Genomic DNA, 14,805 nt, shown 5'->3' with positions numbered 1-14,805 from the left:
TTTAGGCATACTTTATAGAATACCCCTAAATTTCCATGTGGTTTATGGAATATGCTGAGCACCCGTCCATAACTACATTTAGTCGCAGGCAGTTATGCCAAGTAAAACTTGATGTAAATGCTGACACCTAAATTAGGCTTGGGCAGGGTGTATTCTACAACAGTGTGTATAAATTTTAGAAATGCCCACAACCCTTTGAACTATGTGACTTAGAATTTACACGCATCACATTAACAGTTGTACACGTAAATTCTAATTAATGCCAATTAGTGTCAATAATTGCTTAATTGGCGATTATCGGCGCTGATTGGCTTGTTAACCAATTAAGTTGTGTGTGCAAATCCAGAATACGACCGGATTTGCGCACGCAACTTAAGTCATGCTATATATAATCCAGGTGATAGTGAGCACTGTTTCCCGAGAGGGCATACATATGTGATGGTTCATACATACATACTAGTTTGTGCATGCGCACCGCTTGCGAAAGAGTGCACACTATGTGCACAGAGTGCACCCTCTTTTAGAAAAGTGCACATTCTTAACCACAAATTATATTCATTTTAAATGCCTGCTTATCCCTAACATTTACCCAGTGCATCTTTTCTAGCAAAAAAGGTGCCCGTACTCAAATGCTAGGCACCCTTCACGGGTGGGGTGATCACTGAGGGATCCACCCCACAACAGCCAGGTCCCCTGCAACCAGTCACAGAACCTATGACAAGGCAGAATTGATGATTAGAGCCTGAGCTCTTTCATTAAAACTTGGCATCCATGGGTCAATTTTAGCAGACAATGGAAAAGGTGCTGGTATTCAGTACCCAGGGCCGGTCATAGGGTTTCTGGCGCCCTCCTACAGCCTATTAGTCGGCGCCCCTACCCATCCAGGGGCGGGATCACTATGGCTCTGCCCCTTCAGCAGTCACACCCCTTTTACTAGCCATGGCATCATTGAAAATATTACACCAGCACAGAAGAAAAATAACGTGTTTTTTTTGTTTTCATTATAAATAATTTCTGTAAGCTGTTACAGCTCTATTATACTCAAAATGACACAAACCAAATTAGCATACAGACCATGAATTATGAGAACAGACAGTCTTGCCAACTCTGAAAAACAATGTGTTAGCAAAATCTCTGAATCTAACAAACAGATCCCTATTCAGACACTTGGCCTTGCAATCACACATGCAGAACAGAGATAGCCCCTCTTCAAATTCTTCAAAAATTAACCTGAAATCCTAAGAAGTTAGACTCTGCATGCAGCACAATACCAGAAAAACAGAAAGAAGCACATTGCTATACATTGCAAAATAAGATAGCAGATGTAGCAGATGTAAATTCTCAAAGTGGACATATTACAAACACTATAATGAAAATAAAATGATTTCTTTCTACCTTTGTTGTCTGGTGACTTTGTTTTTCTGATTATGCTGGCCCAGTATCTGATTCTGCTGCTATCTGTCTTCTTAACTCCATTTCCAGGGCTTCCTTTCTATTTATTTATTTATTTATTTACTTTTTTCCTTTCTTCTTCATTTCTTGCTCTATATCCATAAGTAAAAGCTGGGCCCTCTGCAGACTTGACTGTCCAGTGGATCTAGCTTCTGCCTATTTTCTCCATCCATGTGCAGTTTTTCTCCTCTCTTCCTTTCCCCTCATCTCATCTCCTTCCTCTCTCTCTCTTCCCTCCCCTCCATCCATGTCCAGCATTTCTTCTCTCTCCCTTCCCCTCCATCCATGTGCATCTCCTTCCTCTGTCTTCCCTCCCCTCCATCCATGTCCAGAATTTCTTCTCTCTCCCCTCCATCCATGTGCATCTCCTTCCTGTCTTCCCTTCCCTCCCCTCCATCCACGTCCAACAAGTCTCTCCCTGCCCTCCCCTCCATCCACCCATGTCCAGCAACTCCCCTGCCCTCCATCCATCTATCCATCCATATCCAGCAATTCTCCTCTCTCTCCCCTGCTCTCCCCTCCATGTCCAGCAATTTATCCTCTCTCCCTGGGCCCTGCCCTCCCATCCATGTCCATCCTTGTCCATCGATGCTCCTCTCTCCCCTTCCCTCCTCCATCCATCCATATCCAGCAATTCTCCTCCCTCCCCTCCATGTCCAGCAATTTCTCCTCTCTCCCTGGGCCCTTCCCTCCCATCCATGTCCATCGATGCTCCTCTCCCCTGCCCTCCTCCATCCATCCATATCCAGCAATTCTCCTCCCTCTCCTCCCCTCCATGTCCAGCAATTTCTCCTCTCTCCCTGGGCCCTACCCTCCCATCCATGTCCATCGATCAATGCTCCTCTCTCCCCTGCCCTCCCGCTCCCATGTCCACCTGCCCGCCCGCTTCTCTGGTTTAAATCTTGTGTTTAAATTTACCTCCGACGTCGCAGCAGCTGCGCAGCGTCAGTGAAAGTGCTGCTGCCGACGTCTCCCAGCCTTCCTTTCGCTCGTTCGTTCCCTCTCAGTGTCCCACCCTCGCAAGGAAATTATGTCAGAAGAAGGCGGGACACTGAGGGAACGAACGAGGCGAGCGAAGGGAAAGCTAGAGACGTCGGGCAGCAGCGTTTTCACTGACGCTGTGCAGCTGCTGCGATGTCAGAGGTAAATTTAAATACAAGATTTACATCCCCCAGGGCGGCGCAGGTACCGGAGTAGGAAACTGAAGGCAGGGCTGCTGTCGGGGTCCAGGAGCGGAGGTAAGCGGCGAGGGTAAACATGGCGCGGCGGCGCCCTCCAGAGGTCGGCGCCCTCCTGCCATGCTTACCTCGCTTACTGGGTTGGACCGGCCCAGTCAGTACCCCCAAGTACCCCCTCAAAAAAGCCCTGCATTTACCTAATTTAATTTATGCAGGTTTTGAAGACTGCTTAACAATAGGCTATTATTTTAAAAGACGTATTCACAATGGCATCCAAATACAAACTGTGATTTTGTGTAGCACACAGCCCCCACTCCCTTCCTCCCGACACAAGGAGGCCCTCCTTGGAACCAAACCACCCCTCAGGCTTACCGTATCATTGGTGGTCTAAAGAGGGCAGGAGCAAGCAATCTCAAAATGGCTGCCGGAACTCCCAGCAGCAGTTTCACAAGACTGCCGCTGGAGGTCCCAGCAGCCATTCTGACAGCAAAGCTGACATGGATAAGAGCGATTGAGGTTTGCTCCTGTCCACTCTAGACCAACAACAAAATGGTAGGCCTGGGGGGAGGGGTGGCCTACATGTGAATCCAGTAGGGGAGGATTTCCTTTTGTGGGGGGAGGGAGTGTGGGAAGTTGACTGCATAGCACAGCTTCAGTTTCAGCCAAATATGCACTGGCATTTGAGAGGGGGTAGCTGGTATTCTCTGGGGTCATTCTCTGGGGTCATTACTAAGCCAGACTCCTCTTTATCCCAGATAGATGCAATATTGAAAGCATATGGGAGAGTCTCAGGCTTTCAAGTGAATATGTCCAAATCTGAGATTTTAAATGTAACTATAGTTCCTGCAGAGGAACGTCAGTTGTGACAACAGTTTCCCTATAGCTGGGCCTCCCATCTTATCCAGTATTTAGGAGTTAACATAACATCTACCCTGGAGGATCTCTTTAAAGCTAATTTTCCCTCTAAAGTGGCTGAGCTCTGTACAGAGTTGGATAGGTGGGAGGGTCTCAATCTGTCATGGATGGGCAGGGTTCAGGCCTTGAAAATGATGGTCTTACCAAAATTGCTTTATTTATTTATGGCTCTGCCAGTGCCCATACTGCAACAATTTTTTGACACTCTGCAGTGAAAGGTTTCCACCTGTATTTGGCAATGGCGCCCCCCCCCCCCCCCCCAAGAGCAAGCAGAGCAGTCCTTTATCAACCAAAAAGGCAGAGAGGGATGTTGGTTCCCAATTTTGTATTATACTATCAAACATCCCAACTCCATATTCTCGCTGAATGGCTATGCAGTTCCTCTAAGCTTTGGGTATGGTAGAAACAGCTGTGCCTAGGTTCTACTCCACTCTGGGCGATCCCTTGGCTTCTTCAGCGCTCTCTTTATCACATAGTCAAACAGGCTCCATTGGGGCTGGTAATATTCTTTTTACCTTGTACCGAATTCATGAACAATTTTTTCCAGGTAGGAAGTATTTTTTACAAACAGTAAACTTATACTTCCGGATTTGTTCCTGGTATCTGTGATGTTAGCTTTCAACACTTGACAACATGGGGCTTCACATCCTGGGCCAAATTTGGGAGGAAATGGAGATATTGCCATACTCAGAACTGCAGGAAGCATATAGACTCCCTGGCTCTCATATCTTTCAATACAACTAGATATGAGAGTTTCTATTTAGTAGGGCGCAGGACCAACTAGGTTTGGAGGAAATGCTCTTAGAATGGGTAATGGGGGGGGGGGGGGGAGTGGTAGGGGCTGCATTTCTAGGCTGCATCTAGCTCTTCTCTCATTTCATACACCGATTACATACTATATTAAGCAATAAGAGATTGATTTGGCATTGTCCTTTGAAACAGTGGCGTAGCCAAGGGTGGGCCCGGGTGGGCCTAGGCCCACTCAGTAGCAGCACACCTATGATGTGGCTGGCAGGGATTCCCAAGCCCCACCAGCTGAAGACTCCCAACAACTGTCTCTCCTGCATACCTTGTAAATAGCAGACCTTTGCCTGCAGCAAGCAGCGGCTGATACATACTGCTCGCACCGGCCCCACAGCCTTCCATCAGACATATTCCCACCTATAAGGAAACAGGAAGTTGCATCAGTGGGAAGGCTGTGGGGCCAACGTGATCAGTGTGTATTAGTTGCTGCTTGCTGCCAGTGAAAATCTGCTATGTAAAAGGTATGCGGGAGAGGGGGGATGTTTGAGAGACCATATGGCATGCAGGTGAGAGAGGGAGAGACCAAATCACTTGTGGGACAGGGTGAGGTTCTTTTGCCCACCCATCTTGGGCCCAGGCCCACACAAAATTGGGTGTCTGGCTATGCTCCTGCTTTGAAATGCAGCAATGGGAGAAGATCTTCCATCATCTCCTTAAGGTCTCCATAGCTAGTCATATGATAGAAAATGGATATAAGATTCTCTGTTGGTGGTACTATACCCAACAAAGACTGCTTAGAGTGTTTAACCACGGTGATGGACAATGTTGGTGGTTTTGTGGCACCTTGGGTGATATGTATCATATGTGGTGGACTTGTCCCAAGGTGCAATCTTTTTGGAAGATGGTTCTCACTGTGCTCCAACAAGTCATCCAAGTGAATTACCCTTTGTGAGCAGAGACATGTCTTCTACACTTCAAACCTGTTGGGATAAAACCTGAAATACTACAACCTTCTTCACAGCTGGTAAATTAGCTCAGGTATCAGCTTGGAAGGATCTTCAGGCACCCTCCCTAACGACTGTTTGTCGCAAGCTGGACTATGTTTATCTTCTCTCTAAACTGATTGATATGTGCTCTGGGAGGTTATTGGCCTTTCGTAAGGTCTGGGATGCCTACCACTATGCCGGGACATACACTGGGTTGTTCATCTTGATAGCTCTTCATTAGTATCAAGTTTTTGGCTTGCTGGTGCTATTGTTGTCCTGTAGGCTCTACCCACCAGAAACCATTACAAAATTAATCAAATTCATTCTAACTCACAACTATTTCTGTTGTAACAATGATATCTATCTGAAAATCATGGGCACTGCTGTGGGCACCAGAATGGCACCCCAATATGTTAACCTCTTCATGGCAGAACTGGAAGAGATGTTTTTTAATATACCCTATGGGTGAAATCACAACTGTTCAACAAACAAAAGAAAATTCTGTACAACCTGTCTCCACAGAAAGAGCTGCCATAAAATAAAGCTACAGAATAACCAAAACATTGTCATCAAACCTGCAGACAAAGAAGGCTCTGTAGTGATTATGGACACACAAAGATACATTGAAGAAGGGCACTGACAGCTCTCAAACAACACATACTACAGGAAACTAAATGAGGAACCCACACAGGATTATACAAAACAGCTGAAAAACATTGTCAAAACACTTCCAAAGCAAGTACAGCCACATCTAAAAAAAACTCATTCCAAACCATCCTTCTGTGGGCACATTCTACATGCTACCTAAAATCCATAAACCTGGAAACCCTGGCAGACCAATCATGTCAGATACTGGCACACTTACAGAGGAAATATCTGGACTTATAGAGAGGATTCTTAAACCATTTGTGCACGAGACAAACAGCTTCATACAAGACACCACAGACTTTCTGAACAAACTAAAAAACATCAAGCAGCTACCACCTGTTCAGAATGGATGTAGAAGCACTACACAGTGACATTCCCTATGCAGATGGCATAGCTGCTGTCAGGGCTGCTGAGATGTCAGGATTGCTGGAGATACTTAGATTAATATGAAACCAGCTTCTGATAACTCCCCCTCCCTCAGGAATCCCTGAGGATGGCAGATGGACCAAATATTGCCCAGCTGCCTGCTAGCCCTTTGTTTCTCAAGTACCCCTAATTAACACACCTTTGTCCTCTCTGGGCATCTGGGACCAGGGCTCTCTGAGAAAAATGAAAGCCAGACAGATAGGCTCCAAAACTAGGGACTTCAAAAATTAAAACCTGTGAAAGTGCTCACCTTCCATACATCAGGAAATTAAACTGGAGGTTGCAAAGGAAATACTGATAACAAAGGCTGGGAAGGAAAGAAGTTATTTGATCTCTCTCTGTTCTTGTTAGATATATAAGGCAGAGCACATGGCTCTGCGCGGGCTTCTCTTCCTTTCTCTACACACCCCCATCTTTAGCCACCAGAGCACCTGGCTCTACTCCCCCCTTCTCCTTCAGCCCTACCCCAAGGCTCTCTCTCTTTTTTCCTCTGAACACCCTATCCTTACCTTTCTCTCACTGATTCCCATCTAAACACACACACACAGATACAGCATTGTAATATTTATCTGTACTAAGTGCTGTGAGCCTATATATGTAAATACAATATACTTTCTATATATATCCAAACCCATGTGGATTGTGGATTGTTGGGAACCCACTGCCTCTACGAACTGGACCCGGGACCATAACTGGACAACGAATGCTGACAGCTGCATGTGATAAATGCCTAAAAACATCCACCTTGGACCACCAATACCAGGAACCATTACAAAATTAATCAAATTCATTCTAACTCACAGATCTCCGTTTTAACAATGATATATATCTGCAAATCATGGGCACTGCTGTGGGCACCAGCATCCCAATATGCAAACTTCTTCATGGCAGAACTGGAAGAGACATATCAAACTAAACCCTTAAAATACTACTGGAATATTGATGACATTTTCATGATTTGACTGAGGGAGAAGAGACCCTCAAAGAATTTTACAGTTCCTTCAATACATACCATCCTACAATCAACTTGAAAATTGACTACTCAACTTTCTAGACACCACAGTTTCCATCAGCAATGGCTATATACAAACCGATATACAGGAAACCTACAGACAGATACAGCTATCTCCACAACTCCAGCTTCCAGCCTTCACATACAAAAAATCCATTATATACAGCCAAGCCACAAGATACTACCATATCTGCTCTGACACAAGAGACAGAGATAAACACCTCAAAATCCTAACTTATTCCTTCAAACAAAAAGGCTACAACCCCAAAATAATCTCCAAGAACATTGCTTCTTCCATTAAAATACCTAGAGAAAACCTACTGCAGTACAAAGAGAAGAAAGCCACTGACAGAATCCCTCTTGTAGTGACATACAATTCAGAGTCAGAAAAATTGAGAAGAATCATAAAAGATCTAAAGCCACTACTCCAGGAGGATGAATTACTGAAAGAGATATTCCCAGTCCCACCAGTGCTGACCTTCCGACAGCCACCTAATTTGAAACAGAAATTAGTGAAAAGCAAACTCCCAATACAAGCTCAAAAAGACGAGAATGGCACACGTCCCTGCAATATGCCTAACTGCAAACTGTACCAACTCATCTCGCAGGATCCTCCAATCACTCACATGGGAAAAACATTCAGCATAAAGGGATCATATACATGCTCATTCTCAAATGCGGTATATATTATTCAATGCAAAAGTGTGAAGAAGGGTGCTATATTGGAGAAACAAGCCAGATGCTAAAGACGAGGCTCAATTTACATAGATACAATATTAAAAAAAGGTCCGTTTCTTAATGCAATGAAACGGGTGCTAGCAATGTAATGAGTTCCTGCCATTAATGTTTCCACGGTTGTATTCTGAATATAATTGTTGTTTACATGTGTAAGATTTCTTTATATACAATAGTTTTTGTGTAAACTGTGTTACAATGTGGTAAACGTTTTCCTTGTTCAGGCCCTTCAATCAGTTTAACAATCACATCAGAAGAGCTCCTTACTCGTGAGAATGCAACATACAGTTGCCCATGTGAGAGACTGAGAGTGACAGTGTGTTTTACAGACAGTGTAAGAGAGAGATACACAGAGTGATTGTGTGTGGGTGTGTGATGTGTGTGAGTGACAAAGTGATTAAATGTTTGTCTTCCCTTCCGTTCTGTGCACTTGCCTCCACTGATGTTCGTACTTCCCTGTATATGATTGTTTGTTAGAGATTCAATCCACTCCACTTCCCTCCTCCAAGTTCCGTTCTGTCTGATTGGTTCTTCGTTGACAGTGAGAGCCAATGAGACGCTGAACTACAGACTTACGAACCCTACACTGCCACAGTGCCAGAGTCAGCTTCAGAATGTTGGAGGTGCTTTTTATTATATAGGATAGGATTCATCTGTCAACCAGAATGCCACCTCTGTAAGATCTTTGAAATCAAAATTATGAAATATTTTGACACCCACCAGACAGGACTCAACAAAAATCTGGGTTTTCTAGCCCATTATAAACCATAAAATTCTACTGCTCTGTCACCCTCTTATCTACCATCCATCTCTCACTGACTCTCATCCACCCAGCTCTCCCTGGTTTCTCACCTAAACCTACCCCTCCCTCTTCCTGTCAGACTTTCATTGGAATGCTTTTGTGTTTCACTTATATATTCTGATATTTGTCAACATTTGCTTATATCCGATCTGTAAAAGAAGGGTTACCTTCAAAAGCTAATCAAAAGATGTATTAAGTTAGTCCAATAAAAAAAGGTATCATCTTATTTTCTTTTATATGTTTTGATTTATTTCTATCTATACACCTGCTGAATACTCAACCTTAATTCCAGGTTAAGGTTTGTGGAAAAAGAATGGAAACCAGGAGGAATTTGATTCAGGATACATTCAGGCGCACTACAGAAACGTAACTATATAGCAAAATGGAATTGTTTTACATTTTCAAGACATTATCTTAACTTTCAATATAAATTTGACATCAGTAACATGTCAATAACGGTAGAGGAGTAGCCTAGTGGTTAGAGCACCAGCCGTGAAATCCAGAGGTGCCTGGAAATTCCCAGTGTACCTAAATGTAACTCACCTTGAGCTAGCACTGAAAAAGGTGTGAGCAAAATCGAAATAAATAAATAAATAAATATGTGTTCTCATTTATTTATTTTTTTTGTTGCATTTGTATCCCACATTTTCCCACCCATTTGCACCTATTTCTCCCTAAGTCCAGGGAAGTAACAACATTACATTTTATTCTGGTGCACAACTGCTGAAAATGTACAATTCCAGGAGCATCGGAGGGCACTGATAAAAAGCAAAGGGTCTACATACTACACTGTCTTAACTGTTAATGTGGCAGTTAACACACACTAATTTCTGCATTAACGGCTAATACAGAATGAGGTAGACAATAGGGTGTCAAATGAAGGAGAGAGGAGCTATGCTTTACAGTTACTGCAGAGACGGTTAGTGTAGTGGGTTGAGATCCTGGAGAACTGGGTTCAGTTCCCACTGCAGCTCCATGTGACCCTGGGCAAGTCATTTAACCCTCCATTGCCCTAGATACAAATAACATTAGATTGTGAGCCCATCTGGGAAAAAATAGTATATGTAAACCGCCTTGAGTGTATTTACAAAAAAGCAGAATATCAAGTGTGGAATAAACATATTAGAAACCACATATTAATTACAATAAACACAGCACCTAATGCAGCACAGTTACTTCCACCTGAATAGCTGTAGTTAACTGCATTGCAGATAACACCATGCAGTTAATACACAGTAAAGACATTTCTTAACTGTATAGGAAGATGCCAGAAACACCCTCAACAGTTAATGCAGAGACTATTGAGCGCTAGATTAGGCAATCAACAGAGTGTTTCTGCTACGAAATGCCTAAAATTATGTTTTTGACACTGGTGCAATTCTTACTAAACAAAGATAACAAAATAAAAAAAACTGGAACAGTTGTTAGAATCTAACTGCATGGTTCCTGCTTTAAATGGCCAGTGACAGTCACCTACAACAAAGTAATTGCAACTCCAGCCTCTGAGGGCCGCAAACAGGACTAGTTTTCAGAATAACTAAGATTAGCTTGGTTCTAGGACTAAGGTGCACAAAATACATCTGATTAATATTCATTACGGCTATTCTGAATACCGAGCTTATTAGGACCTACCGTAACATTAAGGGCCAGATTCTATATAAGGCGCCTAAAAAATTCACACAGTAAACATCTCCGGCTAAGCGTATTCTAAAGTGGCACCTAGACTTAGGGGTGGTATATAGAATATACTTAGTTGATATCCCAGCGACTAAAACTATGCACCTCCATTTACACAAACGAAAACATAGCGTAAATCCTTGCACGTAGATTTACACACTGGGCCATATTCTATAACTAGATGCGTACATTTTGGAACGCCCACGAAACGCCCATTTCCACACCCATGGCCATGCCCTTTTTGAACTGCGCACATTAGAATTTAAGAGCAGTTCATTACAGAATACACTTAGCAAGTTGTGTGCATAAATTTTAATTATCGCTAATTAGTGCTCATTATTGCTTGTTAGGTGCTGTTATCAACACTGATTAGCTTGTTAAGCCAATTAACTTAGGCACATTGTTATGGAATATGCTTAGATTTCCGTGCGGAATGCTAGGCGTGCTATACAGAATCCGGCAGTATATGTCATGAATCAAAGACCAGTCATCGGATAGGTGTCTCAGGCAGGCGCTATCTGTGCCCCACTGTCCTAAAAGTGCTTAAGATGAGGAAACCTGAAGTAGCAGAGGCTGGTGCTTAGGTCACAGGTGTCGAGCACATGAATCATTTTTTACTGCTGAGTGCACGGATAATCCAGATGGCTGGCCAAATGCCAAAACTGTAATCACACCCACCAGGTACATTTACAAATACCTTAGAACCAGCCATAAAACCTCTTCAGGTGGCAGCTATGCTTGCTTCCATTTCAAGTGACTCACCCTTTTTTTCCCTCACACTAAACTGTTTTTCTTTTGTTTTACCAAAGCACAGTGTTCTATACTGACAGGAATTATGTAGATGGCAAAAGAAAGCAGCAGAAAATAAACAACAAATCATTAAGAGAGAAAAACTGCATGGAACAATTTACCACTTTTGGGGAGTTTTTTTTCCCAGCAAGCGGCAATCAGTTTAGTTCCATATATAGTACAGTGGAAGAGGCACTGAAACGAGGCCCATAAAAAAAAATGCTAATTTGAGGAATCTAAATTTAAACCTCGAGGGTACAGGTGTACATTTGCAGAATTAAAGAGCTGCTTGCCCGTTCTATGCTAACCTGTGAAGATATCGCGTAGCTTGCTCAGGTTATGGAGGCAGCACAATCAAAACAATTTCTTTATTAATAAATTTAAACACTGCTTTGAAAACACCTTTGATACTGAACAGTGTAATTATCAGAGACCTATCCATTACTTCGTCAAACCTATCATATGATTAAAGCCAATAGGATTCATATAAGATGTTGCACAAACAAGAGGCCCCCTCCCCCCCAACAATCTACATTCCACCTAACATTTGTTACATATAATTTTGATTGTAGCATGCACAGAAAGTAAACCAGTAGCACTAAATATACTTACATCTCCATCTAGTGGCCTTTGGTCTTCACAGTCTCTCGTTGGGCTGATGTCCTGCCTCATCACCCAGATTGGCTCTTTTGGTTCATCAGGGGTGTAAGGAGAACGGATGGTCCTGGTCTTCACTTCTTCGATGGCCTCCTTAATGTCTTTGATGGCCAGTGAGATAGCATCCCTCTTCTCCTTGCTGTATCTCTGCACAGTCTCCACTGTGGGTTTGGCACCACCATTACTCTCATGCCCCGTTTCACCAGTGACCTCTAAATTTTGCTCTGCCTCTGGCATGTCCTCTGCAGCTTTGTCTAGACTCTGGGAGCTCATGCTCTGCTTGACCTCAGCCACAATCTGATCAATGTCCTCCTCTTGCTCGTAACTGTCCATTCTTGGGTAGGGCGCAAACTCTGCCTCTTTCTCCGGGCTGTCCGATTCTCCATCGGAACGCTCATCATAATGGTGTAGGCGGGCTCCAAGAGCCTCTTTGCGATAGTGATCAGCCTCCTCTCTCTCCTGCACATAGAGCCGGAGGCCCTCACTGATGTCCAGCTCGGATGCATCTCCTATTTCCTCATACACATGCTCCTGTAGTCCATAGTCGGCATAAGGCTCCGCATACTGCTCATCCTCCCCCCGATGGAACAGGTGGTGTGTATAGACATAACCTGAGTAGGGCACATTCATAGCTTCCTCCTGCTGAATGCCGTGAAAATGTAAGTGGTTGGGTAGAGCTGGGTTATGAATGGACTCAGCATGCTCGGCCTCGGCATTTTCTGTGTACTCCTCAGACTCCGGCCTGTACTGCACTGCATAAGCGCTTTCATCTTCATTTTCCTGGATTCTGTCCACATCATAGCCATTCTCAACTGCTGCTATGATATCACCCTCAGCTGTATCAGTGTGATTGTGAAAGCCACTCTCGGTACTGGCAGACCTGGCCAAAACCCCCTCTTCCTCCTGCACATCTCGGCCTTCCCTTTCCTCCGTAGTGTGCTGTAGGTAAGGCGCCCCATACCTCTGCTGCTCCTCCTCTGCTTCAGAGTGCTCCAGGTCAGCTTCGACAGACTCATTCACCTCTCCGTTTAAAGGCTCTTCACTCACCTCTGCCTCCACCAATCCCTCCAGCTGGTTCATGGCTGGTTTTGAAATGCAAGACCTCTAGTCTAGTGTCATCTTGTCGGCTGAAGCTAAGAAAAAAAATAAATTGTTGTAACTAGCAGTTCATACACAGGTAGAAGAAAATGCTTCTAGATTCTACAACTATTAAACAATGTACCTTTCTGTTTTCATATCAATAAATCTGTTCTATTACTTGTTTCAAAATTCAGTTTATGAAATATATAGCGAGAAAGTGAGCAGATTAACTGAAAAATATTTTAGGCATTTGGCTGCCCCTAAAGAAACCATTAGACCACCAGGGTGGTCAAGCAGGACTGCTGGCAGCAGTGGGCAACTATGCGGAGCCTCTGGGTAGGTTTACCATATTTTGTCCCCCAAAAAGGAGGGCACATGCCCCGCCCCCACCACATGCCAGCCCCACCCCCTTTCACACCCCACCCACCCCTTTCATGCCCTCGCTCTGCCCCCTGTCACATTTTCCCCTCCCCCCTGTCACACACCCTGTCACACACCCTCCCCATCACCCCTCTCCCCTTACCTTACTACTGCCCTGGTGGTCTAGTGACCTCTTCGGGGCAGGAAAGAGTAGGGTTACCATATTTTGTCCCCCAAAAAGGAGGACACCCCCCCCACCCCGCCCCCTTTCATGCCCTCACTCCGCCCCCTGTCACATTTTCCCCCCTCCCCTTACTACTGCCCTGGTGGTCTAGTGACCTCATCGGGGCAGGAAAGAGCCCCCTCTTTCCTGCCCGGAGTGTTGCCCTGCATGCAACCTTCCTGTTGCTGATGTCGGCGCCGATTCAAAATGGCACCGAGCTCAGCAACAGGAAGGATGCATGCAGGACAGTGCTCCAGGCAAGAAAGAGGGGGCTCTTTCCTGCCCTGAAGGCGGAAGAGGTCACTAGACCACCAGGGCAGTAGTAAGTAAGGGGAGGGGGAGGCTAGCAATCTGCCCGTTTGTCCAGATTTCCGGCCCGCCCACCAGTCTGCCCGTTTGCCCGGACATGTCCTCAAAAAGAGGACATGTCCGGGTAAATCTGGACATACAGTGGGGGAAATAAGTATTTGATCCCTTGCTGATTTTGTAAGTTTGCCCACTGACAAAGACATGAGCAGCCCATAATTGAAGGGTAGGTTATTGGTAACAGTGAGAGATAGCACATCACAAATTAAATCCGGAAAATCACATTGTGGAAAGTATATGAATTTATTTGCATTCTGCAGAGGGAAATAAGTATTTGATCCCCCACCAACCAGTAAGAGATCTGGCCCCTACAGACCAGGTAGATGCTCCAAATCAACTCGTTACCTGCATGACAGACAGCTGTCGGCAATGGTCACCTGTATGAAAGACACCTGTCCACAGACTCAGTGAATCAGTCAGACTCTAACCTCTACAAAATGGCCAAGAGCAAGGAGCTGTCTAAGGATGTCAGGGACAAGATCATACACCTGCACAAGGCTGGAATGGGCTACAAAACCATCAGTAAGACGCTGGGCGAGAAGGAGACAACTGTTGGTGCCATAGTAAGAAAATGGAAGAAGTACAAAATGACTGTCAATCGACAAAGATCTGGGGCTCTACGCAAAATCTCACCTCGTGGGTATCCTTGATCATGAGGAAGGTTAGAAATCAGCCTACAACTACAAGGGGGGAACTTGTCAATGATCTCAAGGCAGCTGGGACCACTGTCACCACGAAAACCACTGGTAACACAT

The 14,805-nt window shown here is 44.5% G+C and overlaps 1 protein-coding gene across 1 annotated transcript in view; it reads right to left on the bottom strand.

Moving 5' to 3' along the window:
• Positions 1-13,143, bottom strand: part of LOC115458881 (amyloid-beta A4 precursor protein-binding family A member 1-like) — a 113,364-nt gene extending 100,221 nt beyond the window's left edge. The window contains 1 exon segment of the mRNA XM_030188718.1: positions 11,977-13,143. Coding sequence (XP_030044578.1) covers positions 11,977-13,101 — 1,125 coding nt within the window. The 5' untranslated portion in view covers positions 13,102-13,143.
• Between the last annotated feature and the right edge of the window lie 1,662 nt (positions 13,144-14,805).

Source organism: Microcaecilia unicolor, unplaced genomic scaffold (genome assembly GCF_901765095.1).
Source record: "Microcaecilia unicolor unplaced genomic scaffold, aMicUni1.1, whole genome shotgun sequence".
NCBI classification, from domain to species: domain Eukaryota; kingdom Metazoa; phylum Chordata; class Amphibia; order Gymnophiona; family Siphonopidae; genus Microcaecilia; species Microcaecilia unicolor.
Note: the sequence above shows the minus strand (reverse complement) of the source record. Positions and strands in the feature narration are given on the sequence as shown.